This window comes from Mytilus californianus, unplaced genomic scaffold (assembly GCF_021869535.1).
Source record: "Mytilus californianus isolate M0D057914Y unplaced genomic scaffold, xbMytCali1.0.p SCAF_9, whole genome shotgun sequence".
NCBI classification, from domain to species: domain Eukaryota; kingdom Metazoa; phylum Mollusca; class Bivalvia; order Mytilida; family Mytilidae; genus Mytilus; species Mytilus californianus.
The window spans coordinates 45,543,206-45,562,171 of record NW_026262745.1 but is presented as its reverse complement, the minus strand read 5'-3'; the positions used below and the strand labels follow the sequence as shown (position 1 = coordinate 45,562,171).

Sequence of the window (18,966 nt, the reverse complement as noted above, 5' to 3'; positions counted from 1 at the left end):
CGATTGCGTTCATTATACATCATAGTTGCATCAGCGGCATGGACGGTGACACTTCCCGAGAAAAATTGCAAGAACAGATTCGTTTACAAGGAGAAAGAGTTCGAAAGTTAAAAATAGAGAAAGCTGAAGCACAACAGGTTAATTACCATTAATTTCAATTCGTAGATACAATTTAATTCCAGTGAATTAACCAAAATATGGTACAGAACGGAGGAAGCAAGACAACTCGACCCACACTAAATCGCCCCACTTTTTCTACCAACTCGCCCCATTATTCAACAAACTCGCCCCACTTTCTACCAACTCGCCCCACTTTTCAACAAACTCGCCCCACTTTCTACCAACTCGCTCCACTTATGGGAAGGGTAAAATCCCGATGAATAAAGGTCTGCCAACTCACCCCACTTATGCTGCACTTATGAAAAGTAGGTAAATCCCGAAGAATTTAGCCCTGCCAACTCTCCCCACTTATGAAAAAGAGTAAAATCCTGATGAATTAAGTCTTGCAAACTCTCCCCACTTATGAAAAATTTACTATGAAAAATTTACTATTAAATCCCAATGAATTTAGTCCTTCCAACTTGCCCCACTTATGAAAGGTAGTTTAATCTGCACAATCTCTCCAACTGTACTGCTAAAATAACAATAGAAAAATAAAGCTACTTGTAATACAATAAAACAAGAAATTTGAATATATGATTCTGATTGAAGTTAAATGATGCTTCATTTCTTAAAACAAGATGCATTTCTAAGGTTTTCATCAGTATTCATGTAATTCTTAAGTGGGGCGATTTGGTAGGCTTTAATTTAGTACGGTTTAATTCTTTTTTTCATTAGTGGGGTGAATAAGCATACCTTTATTCATCGTGATTAAACTTTTTTTCATAAGTTGGGCGAGTTGGCAGGACTAAATTCAACGGGATTTTTTACTATTTTTCATAAGTGGGGTGAGTTGGCAAACCTTAATTCATCGGGATCTTACTCTTTTTCATAAGTGGGGCAAGTTGTCAGGACTAAATTCAAAGTTATTTTACCCTTTTTCATAAGTGGGGCAAGTTGGTTGAAAAGTAGGGCGAGTTGTCATGGATTCCAGAACGGACGGAGTTTTTTTTCCTGTAAAATTAAAGCTATTTGTTATTCATGTTTTCAAGAAAAAGCTACCAAAATGTCTGAACGATTTGTCAGTTATAAATACATGTAGAACTTGTCACATTTTGATCAGATGTATTCACCAAAATATCTTGTAGGAATTTTTGGCCAAGAAACCTTGTCAAATCCACTCAACTTGCTGCTTGAAAAATTGGATGTACTGGTCAAGGACCAGTTTACCATCAGTTACCACCACCTGTCAATTTATTCAATAATGGAAGTTATGCGTAGAAACAACAGACTGCTAATATCTTCAGACAAATATTTTTACTTTGTTTGTGTAACCTCCTTTTTGTTTGAGCCCATTTGAATAGGGAAATACAGACTTTTTGGTAAATTAATTGCGTCATGGGAAGTTACATGTGTGGGGACATGATGTCATCGCTTTCTGACATCCTCAATTTTCAAAAACTAACCATTTAAACACAAAGCAATATCTAACCTTGCTTTTGAATATACAATTTCTTTTGAAAAAATTTAAAAAGATTTATAATTTCAAAATCAAAGTCTATACATCTCTTCTATTCAGTGTAATTGATTGATTTTGAGTGACATAAAGCTCGCATTCAGAGTAGAAAGGAAACCTTACAAATTAATGGTCAAAATGGCAATTTGTACAAAAGCAAAATATAACATTAATATCCCGATTGAATGTAAATTATATTATTTCCTGTCAAGATTCTAAAGTGACAGTAACTGGTCATTATACTTATGAAATTTCCTGCAAAAATCATCATACTAGTCTAGTAACCTCTTTTTCATTGTTTCTATAAGGAATTGAAGTCCTAGTCTATGGTACTAAAAATCTAACTTTTGGTAACCCTTTTATGTAAAAAGAATGTTTCTCCAGAGAGTTACTGTTAAAATTATTTGAGAAAAACTGAATTTCTGAGTAGTGACAATTAAATGAGACAGTAAGAACCCTGATCACACCCTGATGACCCATTGAAGAAAAAATTACACTATAATCTTCAGGCTTTATTTGAAAGAAATACAATAATGAACAGGTGCTTGGATAAATGAGAAAATATTAACATACATGTACATGTATGAGTCTGGCACAGTCATGTGGACACATGTGTCCCTCCAGCAGCTAGAGGTTTAATCAATTTATGCTGGATGCATCTTTGGTTTGACCCTAACAATCTCTCGCCATCGAGGCATGCATGTTACCACAGACCACGGAAGTGGTAGAATAGAATGAAAAAGGTGAAAAATGGTGTAAATTGAGATGTCATTTATTGCAAAAGGATCATTTCATATCACCAGAAAAGGAATTTAAATATGATCTAAAACAACTTAAATTTAATCTGTATTTACAATGTAAGGTACCTATAAAAATTTGCATAACCAGAACTTAAAATTTTCCATAATTCCGTGTTTCTGAATTGGTTCATTATATTTACCAGATTTGCTGAGAAGCAGTCACTACAAGACATGTTTCCTATTTGTAAATTCCACCTAAAAGTATTGCAGAATTGGTCCAACAAATGCTCACTTCGCCATCTCTGCCAGGTCAGTAAAATAATCCAGTAAAACATGCACCAATTCAGAAATGCAGAACTTACAGTAAATTCAGAAAATTTTGCTATGTTTTTATTATTTATTAGCAAAATTGAAACTCAGCATTTCCCGAAATTGCCATAATTATTCTAGCATTTATATCCATTGTTCAACAGTCTCAATAATAAATGCATGCACAAATTTTTGAATGTACAGTCATGTTGAATTTAATTTGATCTGGAAAAAATAAAAAATCAGTTGGTGGTTTTTATCTGTCTAAATTTAAAAACTTGAATCTCTTCTCTGAATTGGTCCATGTTTGAAATGAAATATGAAATAACTAAAGTCTTGGGAATTCAACAGATTGTTTATGTCTGCATAGTGTAGGTGTGTGTAGTTGTGAATTGGATTTTATCATGAAAGTTGCTTATCTTTAAATTAAAACAGGTTCTTTTTATCATAATTTTAACATTCAAGCTGTAAAGGGAATTGACTTATGCAATAGTATACAAGGTGTCTTTAGTCTTTTACTTTCACATAATTAAGATTACAGATTTTGAATACTAAATTCTCAACTATTTAAAAAATGTGAAGAAATTTCGCGTATAACATGTATAAAAAGGAATTACACCTGAATATGTGTGCTTAAGGTTCAAAGTATAAGACCAGTTTAACTATTCTGTGATGCAAATGAAAGTTAGAATTTGAAGGCTTTGCCATTTCAGGGATAGCAATTTTTAATTGAATATCAGAAAATTGTCTCAGAATATATGGAATTATGGATTTTTCAATTTCTAAAAAAAAAACTTATTCTCTTGAAGAGAAACTTCATATATTGCAGTAGTCTCTCTTTCATAACATGCATAAGACCACCACTCATAATCTACATATAAAGCCTAAAAGGATTGACTGTTGATGAGGGATACAATTATAATGAAAATACTGTTGTTCTGCATATATAATATATACATGTACAAAAAGTTTCTTTAAAATCTTCCAAATTTTGTCCAGTGGAACACAAGCCACCAACTATTAAACTTGATGACATTTTGTAAATCTGTTTAAATGCATGCAAAAGATATTTCATTGCAACATTCCTGCTCATACAAGTCCCCTCTCATATCATATAGGTTCTCTTTCATTATACATCTTTGCCATTCACAAGATTCATGTAAAGTACTGATAACCTCATTTGTCACTCATGAATTAAACCTTATCTTTCAAATTGTATGACAGTTCCATGACCTCATTTTAATATATATGGAATTCACAAAATAATGAGGAAATTTAACTGGGATTTATGAAAGAAAAAAATATGGATATAGAAACTCGGCGTGAAGCCATAGAAAAAGTTAAAGGCAGTGGCGATATACATAAACGTGTTGTAGTAACATTGTCAGGTTCAGAGGTAATGTCTGCTTATTTTCAATTGTCTGAGATTGCATTAGGATTTATTTTTTATTTTTTTGCTATTTATACTAAGTATTAACCTTTTGTTTGAAAAGTATGAAATTAGATTTGTTTTTAATGTGAGTAATTAAATGTTGAGCAATTATTTGTTGGACATCTTGTCTTCTGCGGACATGATGATAAGCTTTTGGAGGACACTGAAGTACTAGTTAATTGAATACTTTTGATTTCAATTTAAGACTTACTGTAATTGATTGCTATAAGGTTGAAAATTGAACTTTATTTTTAACTCACATCCTCTTTTATAAAAATGAAAAGAGGGAAAGGGAGGATTTTATTTTGGAAATTGTGTGAAAATTATGTTTGCACTTGAAATGACAGCACACAATCCTTGTCTGACGTTCTAAAGATATGACATGATGTCACACAAAGTGACATTTTATTTTAAGAACTTGTTGCATCATGCATGTGTACTATTACAATCATGATTTTATAGATAATGAAAAATCAATGAAGATCTATACAAAATAAACCAAACACTTACACACATAGCACTATGATCAAAATGGTTAAAACTCATTGGAACAAAACTCTGGTAATATTTATGGCAATTGCAAAAAAAAAAATTATTAGATAAAAGAGGCTTTTATTTTCACTAAAGACTTTATTTTTATTTATAGTGTACAATGTGTAAATTTCATCCAATTGTTTTTGAATAATTTTGCTTTTACTTGCAGGTGAAAGATGAAGTAGCCAAGTTATTGGAGTTAAAGGCACAGTTGGGTGATGATCCTGGAAAGGGAAAATTTGTGTTAAAATGTCCAAAGGTAAATAGGAGTTTATTTCAAGAATGTAAGGTCTTATTAGCTGCAAGACATTTATTCATCTGTCATATATATAATAAAGAAATAAGGAGATGTGGTATGATTGCCAATGACACAACTATCCAGCAAAGTCCAAAGGACAATGAACGTTATCATTGATTGAAGGAAAACAACTATAGGTCACCATATGTGATTCAACATATAGTGAGCTACAAAGGGCAATGCAATGAAAAAATGTGAAACAATTCAAATGAGAAAACAAACTGTCTATTTTATGCTAAAAACAAATAAAACAGACAGAAACCAACAACAACCGCTCATTTAGAGGCTCCAGACAGGCACTTTAAAATTTTGTAGTGGTAGAATATTGTATATTTAGTATTTCACTTTTTCATCCTAAAGACTCTTTAAGCATGTTAAGGATATGCCATTACATGTACCTATAATATAAAAGTAGCAAACCTGATGAATATGACAGAGAATTTTATCAGAATTTTCCCCAAAGTAGATTGCTAAGTCTTCAAAGTTCATTTATCAACTTGTCTTCATTTTAAATACAAATGAACTGCAAGAACAAAACTTGAAACAATTCAAATGAGAAAACAAACTGTCTTTTTTAGCATTGTTTTATGCGAAAAAGACAAACAGAAACCAACGACAACCACTCATTTATAGGCTCCAGACAGGACTTAAAAATTTGATACATGTACCAGTGTTTACATGTACCAGTAAAAACACAACATTTTTGATCAACTTTCAATTGTTTTCAAAAGAATCAGAGAGTTGTAAGTTCATAGCATAAAGCCTTACGCAGAATATAATAAAAGATTTTTTGTTTTGTTTGTTTGCTTGATACAAAGTATTTCAACTTTGGTTCTTTTGCTGATCTATAAGAACATACATTAAAATTATTTATTTATTTGGGCATTTCCATCATGTCATTTTATATACCACAGGGAACAAAAGATTACAACCCGGAACAGATGTCCATAAGGGAGGGGGCATTTAAAACAATTATTGGTTGTTTCAAGCGTCACGGAGCAGAAACTATAGACACACCTGTATTTGAACTAAGAGTAAGTTTAGTTTTTTTGTTATTCGTTCCACCATATGAAAAATGCTGCAGTTTGATTGGATATTAGACATGATAGAAATTATATTTTTCACAAAATCAATGAATTTTATACTTTTCTCCTGTCTCTATTGTCTATGCCAATTGGGAATTTGGTAAAGCACTGTTTGTGAAAAATACAAAAATGTACCATGGTCGAAGGAAAATGTCACTTCTGAAAAATGCATATAAATATTCTCTCATGATTTGTATTAATCAACAGTGTCTTAATAAGCTAGGAGTTAGTTAAATGCTTAACTACTTTTACATGCTTTGTTACTTGATAACTGAAACTTTTCATATTTGATAAGTCAAATATACGGGAAGTTATTTAGGCATCCACTTTCATTTGCTAATACTTCTTATTTTTCAACGAAAGCATGGTCAGCAGCTCAAAGTCATGAAAGTGATGAGTTATAGCATATATACCAGAGAAATGTGTGAAGAAAAATGTAAAGTTCATTCAGATCTATCTGACAACAACTTCCTGTTCTCCAATGCTTTGAAATACCAGTGGGGATATACTTAGCATGACATTGCATGCGTTCTTGTTGGAAATGAAGTTTAAAATTGTGTATTTTCAGGAAACACTGAAAGGAAAATATGGAGAAGATTCAAAGTTGATATATGATTTACAGGATCAGGGTGGTGAATTATTATCTCTAAGATATGATCTAACAGTATCCTTCATGTTATATTCAAATTGTTGTATACCTCTCAGTATTTCTGGTTTTGGGAAATCACACAATGTTGACTTTTGGATGTATTCCATTACAGACAGGATATATTACAGCACTTATTTTTAGAAAATTCTCAGTAATTGAAGAAAAAAAAATGATTTAAATTCAAAAAAAATAATTCTGCACATCCTACAGACTTGTTTTCTGCTTATTTTAGACAAAATTCCTTAACTCATATAAGGTACCATTTGCAAGATATTTAGCCATGAATAAAATAACCAATATAAAACGATATCACATAGCCAAAGTTTACAGACGAGATAATCCAGCCATGACTAGAGGAAGATTTAGGGAATTCTACCAGTGTGTAAGTACTATTAACCTGTAACAAGTTTTGTAATACACTTTACATCTTCAATTACTGCAGAAGTCACTTATGTGTTCACCAATATTCGTACAACTGAGCAGTTCTATTAAGAGTTTATTAAAAACTATAATGGTTCTCCTATCAACACTTTTGTCCCCCACGCAATGCATTGCGGGGTACATAAAATACCGGGCGTCTGTCTGTCTGTCCAGTCTTGTTAGCGCTCTCTAGTGTACAATTCTTGTAAGATTTTTATGAAACTTATGTTATAGGTTTATATCAGCAATGTCTTGGACGAGATCAAAAATCAGTGCCGATCAATTATTTTTCAAAAAGTTATGTCCCTTGGAAATATTGATAATATGGAAAATTGCCGTGTGAGAGCTCTCATGTGTACAATTCTTGCCAGATTTTTATGAAATTTATATTATAGGCAGAGCTCTCCCCAGATATTTCATTTAGCATCCTGGTTAACAGGGAAATTTGAAATACCATCTTGTTTCTAAAAATTATAGCATCACATCCATAAGGCATAACACAATCTATAAGAAAACCAATCAAGATAGCATTACATTCAAGATTATAGCATCACATTACCATGATGCTAAAAGGCCCTGGGGAGAACACTGTTATAGGTTTATATCGTCATTGTCTCAGACAGATTAAAAAATCAGTGACGATCAATTATTTTAAAAGAGTTATGCCCTTGGAAATATTGATTATATGGAAAATTGCATTGTAAGCGCTCTCATGTGTACATATCTTGCCAGAATTTTATGAAACTTATATCATAGGTTTATATCAGCAATGTCTTTGACACTTTTGAAAATAAGTGCTGATCAAGTATTTTTAATGAGTTATGCCCTTTGGAAATATTAATTATGATGGAAATCGCATTGCATTTGCTCAGAAGCCTTCATTTCTCCAAGATATTTATAAAAAGTTTTATTATTAGTTATTGCCATTGTACCTTGCAGGCCTCTACAATAACTTTTTTTAAAACTTGTCCAGTAGGACAAGTACATACCAAAACTTATTTGTCCGAATGAAATTGTAACTTGTTCAAAAAAAATCATAATAATAAACTTTTTTGCATTTTAAGTTGATTCAAGGAACAAAATGAATTAAAACAATAGAACAGGATTTGATTTATATCTTTTGAAATACTTTTCAAAAATATGAGTTGAGAACAACTGAATCTAGTCATGTCACAGGACTTAGGTTCTAGCTTTCTTCAATGCCAAAGTCTCATCAGACTCTGCACATGAGGCACCGTCTTATAGGCCTGTCAGTGTACACTCATTGGATTTGTATCTTGGTTTTTAAGTTGAAAAAAGTTTTTTCAAATGCAATCAATTAAAAAAAGAAGATGAGGTATGATTGCCAATGAGACAACTCTCTGCAAGAGACCAATTGACACAAATTAACAACTATATGTCACCGTATTGCAAGTATTATTTTTTTCTACATATGATCAAATATGATTTTGTGAATTTTATGGTACATAATTTCTTCATTTTTATTTAAAAAATATTATTTGTTAAAAAAATTACCGGTATAGATTTATTATAAAGCAACAGAATAAGGTCGGAAACGAGGTACTGATTTGTCTTGGTCCCAAAATGTCTCCTGCATTGCCAAACTGTCTATTAATCATGTCCATTAAATATGTTTCCTACGGTGCCAAACTGTCTATTAAATTTGTAGCCGAATCATTTCCGAGCTGGTGACGAACTGTCTTGAAAAGTTACCATATCTACAAAGCGCATCGCTGATTCAGATCAATAAGACTGGTTTCCGAGAAAAGTATGCCTTTAACCTCTTAAAGTACCTGACAAAGAACCAGTTTTAAAGTATCGATTGCAAGAAAACATGTCAAATTAATACTTGTTTTTATCTTCTTTTCTTGTTTTTTGTTTATAATTACTTTGTTCATCAAAGTTGGATTAAATTTATTTTCTGCAGAATAATTTTACTTGTCCCGTCGGACAAGCTTGATATAGCTTTTACTTGTCCAACCTTTTTTTTCTCTGGTACCGGACAATCGGACAAGCGTTATTGTCGAGGGCTGCCTTGGATAAATAAAACATGTGCAACACAGGGGACATTGGAACTCTGTTTTTTTATTTGATAAATCGAAATGTATATATTGTATCATTGAAAATTTGATCTCATTTGTTTTCAAATCCAGTTGTATTGCCAAAAAAAACAAAGCAGAAGCTAAGAAAGTTTAAACAAGAGTTCACATATTCTTTTGAATTCTGTAGCCCTGGTTTTAAATTTCCCCTTCCCATCAATAATGTAGACTTTTTACAAACTATTCACACTAAGGGGATATATGCTCGCATTATGTTTGATTATGTAATGAGTGAAAATAACCACCTCACGAAAATTTCCAAGCTGACAGAATGGGCAAAGGATTAATATTCCTTTAATAATTGTATGTATTGATAACAGAATTTTCTATTGACAGGATTTTGACATAGCAGGTCAGTATGATGCCATGATACCTGATGCAGAGTGTGTAAAACTGGTGGTAGAAATTTTAACCAAATTAGAACTGGGAGAATTTGTTGTAAAGGTAAATATTCCTAAACATTCATTGGTAACAAGATTTAATAAACTAATATTAAAGCAATATTTTTCTAAAAGGGACATGGGAGTGTTAAAAATATGGAGTTAAATTCTAGTTGTTGCATATTTATAATAGAAGCCAGTAAAAGACATAAGTTCTTTACCTGGAAAATAGCAACATTAAATCTGAAAAGCAAAGAATTGGGGAATTTAAAAAATCAATCTGAAGTATTGATTTAATAACGTTCCATATCTTTGAAGGATGATGCTGTAAATTTATGTTTTTGAGTTTGTTTTTTTTTTTGCCTGCATACTTTGACAGCAGTGAATAAGTTTTATGATTTTTTTAGGTTAATCACAGAAAGTTATTAGATGGTATGTTTGCTGCCTGTGGAGTTCCAGATGATAAATTTAGAACAATTTGTTCCTCAGTAGATAAATTGGATAAGGTAAGTATTCCAAACATTTTTTGGAGACTGTATTGGTCAAGTATCTGAAACAGATAGGGGTCATTTGCTTTCACCTGGTATTCTATACAATAATGTCAGAAATGCATAAATATGGCACATTTGTGACAAAACCATGGTTATTATTTATTAACATTATTTCAGTTTTGTTTAGTTTGATTAAGACCGACTGTTGTAGAACAACATAGAGTTTGACTTAAATAAGTAGTTTTCTTCTTTCCTTGATATACAATAGCAAAATTGGACTTTAATGCCCTGATAAAGTGATTATATACATCATTTAGTGGATATTTGTATAGATGGCTGTAACTGGTCTTTGTACTGAATATTAAAATTGTTATTAATGCTCAAAATTGTAAATTACTTGTTAAAGTTATTCCCCATTTTTTGTTTGACAGTTTGAATTAATAGATCCTAAAAATAAACAAAAATGTCATTTTTGTTTTTTGATGACTTTAGTAGCAAAAATATCAAGCAAGTTGGGGAGATAGATATTCAAGCAGAAGTTAGTATAAAAAAACAGATATTTGTCTAAACAATATTGGGGTAGAATATGAAATTACACTCAAAATTAAAGGCAAAATGTACAAATTGCTGATAAGCTAAGATATGGAAAAATTTTAAATCACTGATATTTTTAGTGTTGAGTAAGAATTAATCATGTGTTGTTGAATAGTTATTTCAGACATTGGGACTTCATGTGTTTATATAATATTTATTTCAGACATTTTGGGATGATGTGAGATCTGAAATGATAGACGAGAAGAAATTAGATCCAGCGGCAGCTGACAGAATAGGTACCTATGTCAAATTAAAAGGTGGACTAGATTTAATAGAAGCCTTACTGAATGATGAAGACCTCAAAAAACAGAAAGCTGCAGTAGAGGGATTAGAAGATCTGAAATTGTTATTAAAATATTGTGATTTATTTGGCATTTTAGACAAGGTAAGAAGATTTTGTGTAGAGTGGGTGGCACATATTCGCCTTGGACACATTTTTGCGGTTTTGCTATTTTTTCTGTAAAATTTGTGTGCCTTTACCCAATACTTGCCTAAATAGATGGCTGTTTGTAATGGTTACAACTGTTGATATTCCTCTTTACCCCATTTCCAAGGTTATTCACACATATTGAGAAATACGCAAGTGTTTTTAAATGATTTTGGCAATTATGTAAGATTTATATGGCAATCATGTGCAGTCTTAAAGTAAATATTTGTGAGAAAAGTCGTATGGGAATGATCTCTCAAGCTTATTCATGTAATTGCAAACATTCGTTTTTATGATATACCAGGATAATGAGGATGGTCATATCATACATTGCGGCGAAAATGTATCCCCCATGGTACACGAACAACTTGATTTCCTCTTGAGTTTGCGTTCGATTTTAGAACAATTAACCAATGTTTTGAAGATAATTTCTTTATCAAACAAATTTTTCATATAGTAAAATTTCTGAAACCTTCATAAAAAGTTCATGATATTCATATGTAGGTTGGATGTAAGTGGAAATGAACGAATTTTGCGGCATTATGGGTCTCTTACTCTACTCCTAATAATACATCAGCATAAAAAACAGGAATCTCATAAACCAGTCTGACACTATATTTCAGTGAAATTTTTTTCAGTGTTGTTGTGTTTTGTTTGTTTTTTTTTTTTGTTGCTGTAAGTATTTTGAGTTTGGAGTTAATTTTTTTTAGAAATCAATTACTTTGTCAAATATTACTGTGGATTCATTATTATTCGTTGGATACCAAATATTGTGGATTTTGTGGTTAAAGGTAAACCACGAATTTAAATGCCTTTGAAGTACAAGTTTACTAAAGATTTGTATGCTGACTTTAGAAGAATCACTTAAATCAAATATTCACGATAATACAATTTTTCCTCAATCCACAAAAATAAATGAATTAACAGTAATTGAATTTATGAAACTTGAACAGAACTTGCTTCAGAGTCAAATGATAGCATGTTAACTTCTGAAGCCAAAGTTTATGTTCTATTATTTTGTATTTTACCAAGAAATAGCCAACTATACGGTATGGGTTTTTTCATTATTGAAGGCCTACGGTTGCCTATAAAAGCTTACATCCACTTTATTTGATCTTTGGTGGATAGTTGACTCATTGGCAATCATACCTCATCCCCTTATTTTTATACTATTCATTTGCAGTCCACTGTTAGTTTTTAAATTTCAAAGTTATTGTTAAACCTTCTAGGAATTTTTTTTAAAAAACTTAAACAGAAGTTCTTCATGATCAAGAGAGAGCATCCTGAAAAGTAATTTTAATTTTACCACATTTTACTGATAAATTGACTAAGCATTTTCAGTTCATTTGTTTATATCATCAAGCTAAAAAAATAAATTTGTATTGAATCATTGTTTGTACATTACAGGTATCTTTTGATTTAAGTTTAGCCAGAGGCTTAGATTATTATACAGGTGTTATTTATGAAGCTGTATTACAAGGTACGTCAAACTATTTTCATTTTGTTATGTTTGAATATAGTTTTGAATTTCAAATATTTTGGCCTCAAGCATCAGTGAAGAGACATTAATAGTCTAAATGTGCATCTGGTGAAGTAAAATTGGTATTATTAATGTTATTACCCCAAGCCTACATAAGAGAGATATAGATTTCACCACTGCAACAAGTGTGTTACTATATTTCTCCACTCGAGACAGTTAAATTTTAATATTTAATTAATATTTAAATAATTAAAATTTAACTGTTGAGAGTGGAGAAATATCGTAATACACGAGTTATAGTGGTGGAATCTGTTTCTCTAATGATTTTTATCCTTCCTTTTCAAAGATTTGCAGAAAGTTGTGTTCTTTATATGTGACGTCATCAGGCATGGTCGCCTTTTTTCATGACGTCACAATTGGAAATTCAGAAGAAACCTAAGAAAATCTGACGTCATAATTAAATTACGACCAATCATTTGCCGAGAACAAATATTTCACTAGTGAGGAGAAATATTTTTCTCACACCAATCAATAAATGTGAAAATAGCACAAAAATTAGAGAAAGGGCATTATGTTTTCCTTTATAAATGGATTCTTGCGTTTAAACCATTGGTTTTGTTTTTTATCAGTTTAAAGTTTGGGGTTTTAGGAAGTTTACCATGTAGTTTTGATCACATCAACTTGAAACACAAGTTCTTTATTAGGGAATTTGCGAAGATTTGTCAGGTCACTGAACTTGGGCATTGGTGTCCTATGGACAAATATTCTTGTTTTTTGTAAATTCAAAATATTTAACAAGTATATGAAAAATAAAAATTGCATTGAAAGGAACAATGAACATTGTCTTTTTACTTTAACTACCAGTAATTTCTTTCTTGGAAGTAGATGTGGGTTAAATTGATATTTAGTCTGGGTAAAACATGAAATTTGACCATATGTAAACTTATATTTTTTTTCTCTTTTAATGAACTCCCACTTTACATTTGACAGGTTTTGCACACAAACCATCTGCTGGTTCAGATGAGGAGAGTGTCAGTGTAGGCAGTGTGGCTGGTGGTGGACGATACGATGGTCTGGTTGGTATGTTTGATCCCAAAGGAAGGAAGGTACCGTGTGTTGGTGTCAGTATTGGTATTGAAAGGGTTTTCTCCATACTGGAATCCAGAGCCAATGTGAGTATTTATAAAAAGAGGATCAAGAGAGTTAAAAAAAATCCCCATGTAACCACCTCTTTGTTTGTGGACTCTGATATCTTTATGAATTTATGGATGTGTCTGTAGAAATTTTGCATGCATATTCAGGACAAGATCATGTTAATTTGAAATAAATATTGATTCTGCTTTGTACTAAACCGACTTGATGAGTAACAATCCACTGGAAGACATGTCAGTCTGATTCTAAGTGGATGTCTTCACTTAAGATAAGTATGCTCAGTGGGTAATCTGACCAATGCAAAACTTATAGGACCAATACAAACATTTTCCTTGTATATTTTTATAAAGATGTTTTTTCTGAAAAGCTGTACAAACTTTTTTTTGAGTCAGTTACGTATTATGGAAAGTGGAGAATGAAATAAGTGCTAGTTTCTTTTTCTTGATTTTAAGATCAGCTGATTGGACCAGATGTTTTGTAATTTTGTTTACAAAAGCACATCAAAAACAACAATATTTTTTCATATTTATTTATTATTACTATGTTTTTGATAATTGTTTGTTAGTACCTAATATTTCAAACAAGTTTATTTGATATGTGAAATTGCAGATTTTAAGAATAACATACTTGTTATATCTTTTAACTATAAATACCATTTACAATTAATGAATTACAGGAAGGGAGATAATTTACCAGTTTTATTATTAAGGGAGATAATTTTGATAATAGGTACAAATAGATCAATAAGACATGTCTTAGTACAAAGATATGGGATTTGAGATTTAATTGTAATTATAAAAAATATCTAGAAATGCCCTATCAAAAATTTGTATAGATTTTCTATCTATTTTTAATTACAAGTCTTCCAATGTGAAAACCAGAACCACAGATACAGAAGTTTTTGTTGTATCAGCTCACAATGGCCTTCTAGAAGCTAGAATGAAACTCTGCAATGAATTATGGGATGCTGATATAAAGGTATGTATACTGTGGAGAGTCTCAGTTTGGTTGATACTATAAAATTGTGTGTTAGACACCCCATAAAATGCATTGAAAAGTAAAAAAAGAATTGCTCACTGTTATCATTTAAAAATCCAAAGAAACAATATTTTTTTTGGATGCAGCATAACCAGCCCTTAAATTCTGTCAAATTCATTTGGATATTATACAGCAGGGAAAAAAAACCTTGTTTCGGTGTTAATGTTTGAAACTAAACTACAATTTTAAGTAGCCGAAAATGATTAAATCTCTTTTGGATAGAAAAATGCATTGGGACATAATAATAAAAACATTTTAGTACTTGCCCTTATTAACTTTTATTTATTGTTTATTTCAGACTGAACAATCTTATAAGAAGAACCCTAAGTCATTAAGTCAGTTTCAGTATTGTGAAAGTAGTGGTATACCTATAGCTGTTATTATAGGTTCTAGTGAATTAGAGAAGAATATCGTAAAGTTAAGGATTGTGGAAACAAGAGAGGAGGTTTGTTACTAAATAGTGCTACTTTATCTTTGCAAAATTTCTTAGGCTATTCCAGGAAAAGTTGATGGGGGATTGGACAACACTTAACCCACACCCGTAATTTTTGTTTTCATTTGTAACATAATTGTATTTGGCTCCACTCGTACTATTCAGAGAAAACATGTGGTGTCGAACCCTTCCATACATGTTTTGCTGGAAAAAACTTTATCATTTTGTACAGCACTTCGGGAATTTCTATGTTACAACTTGGGGAGAGATTTTATGCTACAATATAAATATTTGAACTGCAGTTATCAGTGATATCTTAAGCTTTGACCCTAATGAAATCAATTTTAATCTAATGTCATCATGGCAAGCTTCTGTAAACTCTTGCCTCCAGGCCCTCATAAAGAGAAAACTTTCAACTCTGAATCATGGGTATTATGGAAACTGATGTAAAACAAGCTCTCCCATCAAGGTTGCTGTCTTGTTGATCTATAATCCACATCTTCTTTAATTAAGATCTCATTTCAGTGGATTCCCATTAATCTTGGGTTCAGCCTCAAAATAAAATGTTAAAATCTGTTTAAGTGTTTACTTATATTATGTGGCATTGTGTTGCAGTTTCATTGGCTTTTCAATACTTATATTATGTGGCATTGTGTTGCAGTTTCATTGACTTTTCAATACTTATATTATGTGGCATTGTCTTGCAGTTTCATTGACTTTTCAATACTTATAATATGTGGCATTGTGTTGCAGTTTCATTGACTTTTCAATACTTATATTATGTGGCATTGTGTTGCAGTTTCATTGACTTTTCAATACTTATATTATGTGGCATTGTGTTGCTGTTTCATTGACTTTTCATTTACCGTAGAAAGGCTTGTATAGTTCGCACTGGTACATAGTCCGCACCCCCTTCTCCCCACGAAATTTTAGGTAAAAAAACTTTTTGTAACTGTTAGAAAAGGTCTAATGAAACTCAGGTAATTTCAAATCCTGTGCGGTCGTTTGCGGTATTTTCTTGGAAAAACCTGTTTTCCATCATCAAACAGAAGCTAAAACTGCTTGTAAATGATTCTAGAACGCTTCATGATTGTTAAAATAAGTTTAATTCACTTAAAAAACAATTTGGAAACTTGTGTATGTTTAAACAGGAAGTTTAAAAAGCACGTGTAAAAGAAGAAATTAACCGGTGAGAGTCGAAATCCGTACATAACAGATATCACTATAATACGACTTTGAAAGTAAAACAGTTCCATCCTTTTGTAAAACAGTCTTTAATATATATATCACATTAATGTTTGAAGGGTCTTAAGCTAATATAAACCATATTAGTCAGTATGAAACAACAAAACGGAACGAACAATAACCGATTACGTTTTGTAGTTTACAAATTCTAAGCTGGTTTACGGTTGTCTTTTTCACTATGTTTGTATCGTTTCAATCAAGCAGGTACCAGTTTATTTCAACCAATGCATTGAAAAGAAACGAGAAATTTGTAATGAAAGGTTTAGTTTTTATATTTATCAGTATTAATTTGATATTGAATAGAAATAACTTATTAATATGGATGAGTTAAAATTATTAGTTTGAAAAATGATAAGAGCGCCCTCTACAATATAAATAACAAAGATGGCGGAACGTAAACAAACCACCTCGCCTGCGAAATTGAAATTTTTCTCTTATTTCTTGCTTATTGTACTCTATAGTCCGCACCCCGTCTGGAAGGTCCGATTTTGGAGAATAAAACCGCGGACTATACAAGCCTTTCTACGGTATTAATTATGAAAAAAAAGGTGATTTTATTTATGAAGTTTTCTTTTTTCAGATGGAAGTATCAAGAGAGAAAATGGTAGATGAAATCAGATCAACGTTGGCCAGATTATCACAACAGAAGACACAAAATAATGCCTCTGGTTCATAACAACTGACAGAACTTTATTTATTTATTGTCCCCCATTATGTCAGACATTAACTGTTAACTTGTGCATGTTATAGTGCAATACTAAATAACTGCCTACCACATTGTATGTACCAGTACAATGTATTAATTTGCTTTAAATATTTTATTACAACAGGCTATTTAGAATTTTGTATAAGACAATATTAGTTAGGCCTACCATAATTTCCTTGCACAAAATGGCTTAAAAGCAAAAATGAAATGTAAAGCATCATAATGGCAATTACAGTTGCTTTCTCAAAATTTTCTCAGACAATGAAGTGAAGGGGTCTGTCAATACTGTTGATATTATCTGTTAAAACACTTTATCTTTTGTGACCAGACTTTTTTAAATGAATGGTATGCTCTTTTGTATTTCCTAAGGGTTTGGATATTTTTATTTAATTTTTTCACTTTGACCAGTTGGATGTTTTCAAGTTTCAGTAAGTTTAAGGTATATGGCACTTTATTGTTACTTTTAAATTTTCTTTTTTTGCATACCATTACTCTATTTAATTATTAAGAAAAGAATTGTTTCATCTATCATTGTTTAATGAAATTAAGTTCATAAATTACAAAGTTTGAATAAATAAATAAAAACAAAGTATTTTCATTTTAATAATGCCAAAAAAATGACACAATTTAATTGTAGGTTCAGAGTGCACTGTACAAAATCCAATCTATGAATATTGAACGTGTATTATATTTTTTATGCTGAGTATTCAACATTTTGAGCAAAGGCTATTCAAATGGAATTTTAACATTTCATAATTTGATTTTTCCTATTGATAAATAGTAGTGAGTCAACAAAAATCACTGTTACATGCTGTTTTAGATCACAGAAGGATAGGGACAGTGTTAGTACAAAGAAGAAATCCTATTCACATTTTACTTATATTGCTATTACTGCTTATTTATAAAAAAATAGAAGATGTGGTATGATTGTCAATGAGACAACTCTCCACAAGAGACCAAATGACATAGAAATTAACAAGCTCTCATGATGGAAATGTTCAGTGGTGGCCATTGCCATCATCAGTCATGACGTCCGTACTTCTGTCATCTTGCTGTCAGTCCATTGATTTTTTATTTTTTTTTTACATATTCCCTTTTTCTGAATTGTAAGAAGCAACCAAAAATCATACAATGATGGACAACACCATGACAGAAAAAACAAAAAGAGAAAAGCAATCTGTCCTGAAAACATAAGGGCTATTCCATTAAAATGTATGTGGAAGGGTAGGAAGGGAAGTTTAATTATTGAATGTGGATCATGGGTCTTTTTTCAGTATGCGTCTATTACCATTATGCAAAATTATCTAAAAAATGGTCCTTGGTTGTAGGGATATTTTGAAAGTCCCTTCCTACACTGCCACATACATTTTAATGGAATAGCCCTAACACTGACAAGATTAATGATAAAACCTGTGGTAAACACAGGGGCTTTGGAAGGATAAGCAGTTCCTGCTCCACTAGTTAAACATGTCGGTCATGTTATTTATTTGGCTAATTTTGAAGAAACTGAATCATATTGCTAATAGACCTAAATTTTGTATTAAAATAAGGGTTCCATTACAAAGTCAAATAATGGGATGTTATTTGGCAACTTTAGCAACATAATGCAAAAGTCATTATTGGCCTCTTAGGGTAAATTGGAATGCTTTTCATGTCAGTAATAAAAGGAAGGATAGCTAAGCTAAGGTCTGGAAGAGACTTGTTTTGTGTGTTTCAGTCAATAGTTTTGGCACCCATCAAGCCAGTTCTATTTATAAGTATCAAAATATCCTATTTTGCCTTTATTTAAAGGCAGATTAACTAAATTTTCTAGATTCTAAATATATGCAGTACAAAGTA

General features: G+C 31.4%; 1 protein-coding gene across 2 annotated transcripts; it reads left to right on the top strand.

Annotated features, from left to right (window-relative positions):
• On the top strand, positions 1-17,716 carry LOC127716090 (histidine--tRNA ligase, cytoplasmic-like). Of its 2 annotated transcripts, XM_052222176.1 has the most exons (14): positions 1-137; positions 2,559-2,664; positions 4,800-4,889; positions 5,843-5,962; positions 6,582-6,677; positions 6,919-7,044; positions 9,518-9,625; positions 9,969-10,067; positions 10,810-11,031; positions 12,481-12,553; positions 13,544-13,725; positions 14,567-14,683; positions 15,042-15,188; positions 17,002-17,716. In XM_052222176.1, the coding sequence occupies exons 2-14, from the start codon at positions 2,587-2,589 to the stop codon at positions 17,095-17,097; spliced, it is 1,554 nt and encodes a 517-aa protein (XP_052078136.1). In that variant the 5' UTR covers positions 1-137; positions 2,559-2,586; the 3' UTR covers positions 17,098-17,716. The 2 variants fall into 2 exon arrangements, with proteins under 2 accessions (XP_052078136.1, XP_052078135.1); XM_052222175.1 differs by lacking the exon at positions 2,559-2,664 and having other exon boundaries at positions 5-137.
• The last annotated feature ends 1,250 nt before the right edge of the window (positions 17,717-18,966 follow it).

What these genes read in the sequence shown, in the direction of transcription:
- LOC127716090 (XM_052222175.1), top strand. Translation starts at nt 39, where the DNA reads ATGGACGGTGACACTTCCCGAGAAAAATTGCAAGAACAGATTCGTTTA. An exon ending in CTCTAAGATATGATCTAACA is followed by an intron (nt 6,678 to 6,918) that starts GTATCCTTCATG and finishes AACTCATATAAG; the next exon opens with GTACCATTTGCAAGATATTT. An exon ending in TATTTGGCATTTTAGACAAG is followed by an intron (nt 11,032 to 12,480) that starts GTAAGAAGATTT and finishes TGTACATTACAG; the next exon opens with GTATCTTTTGATTTAAGTTT.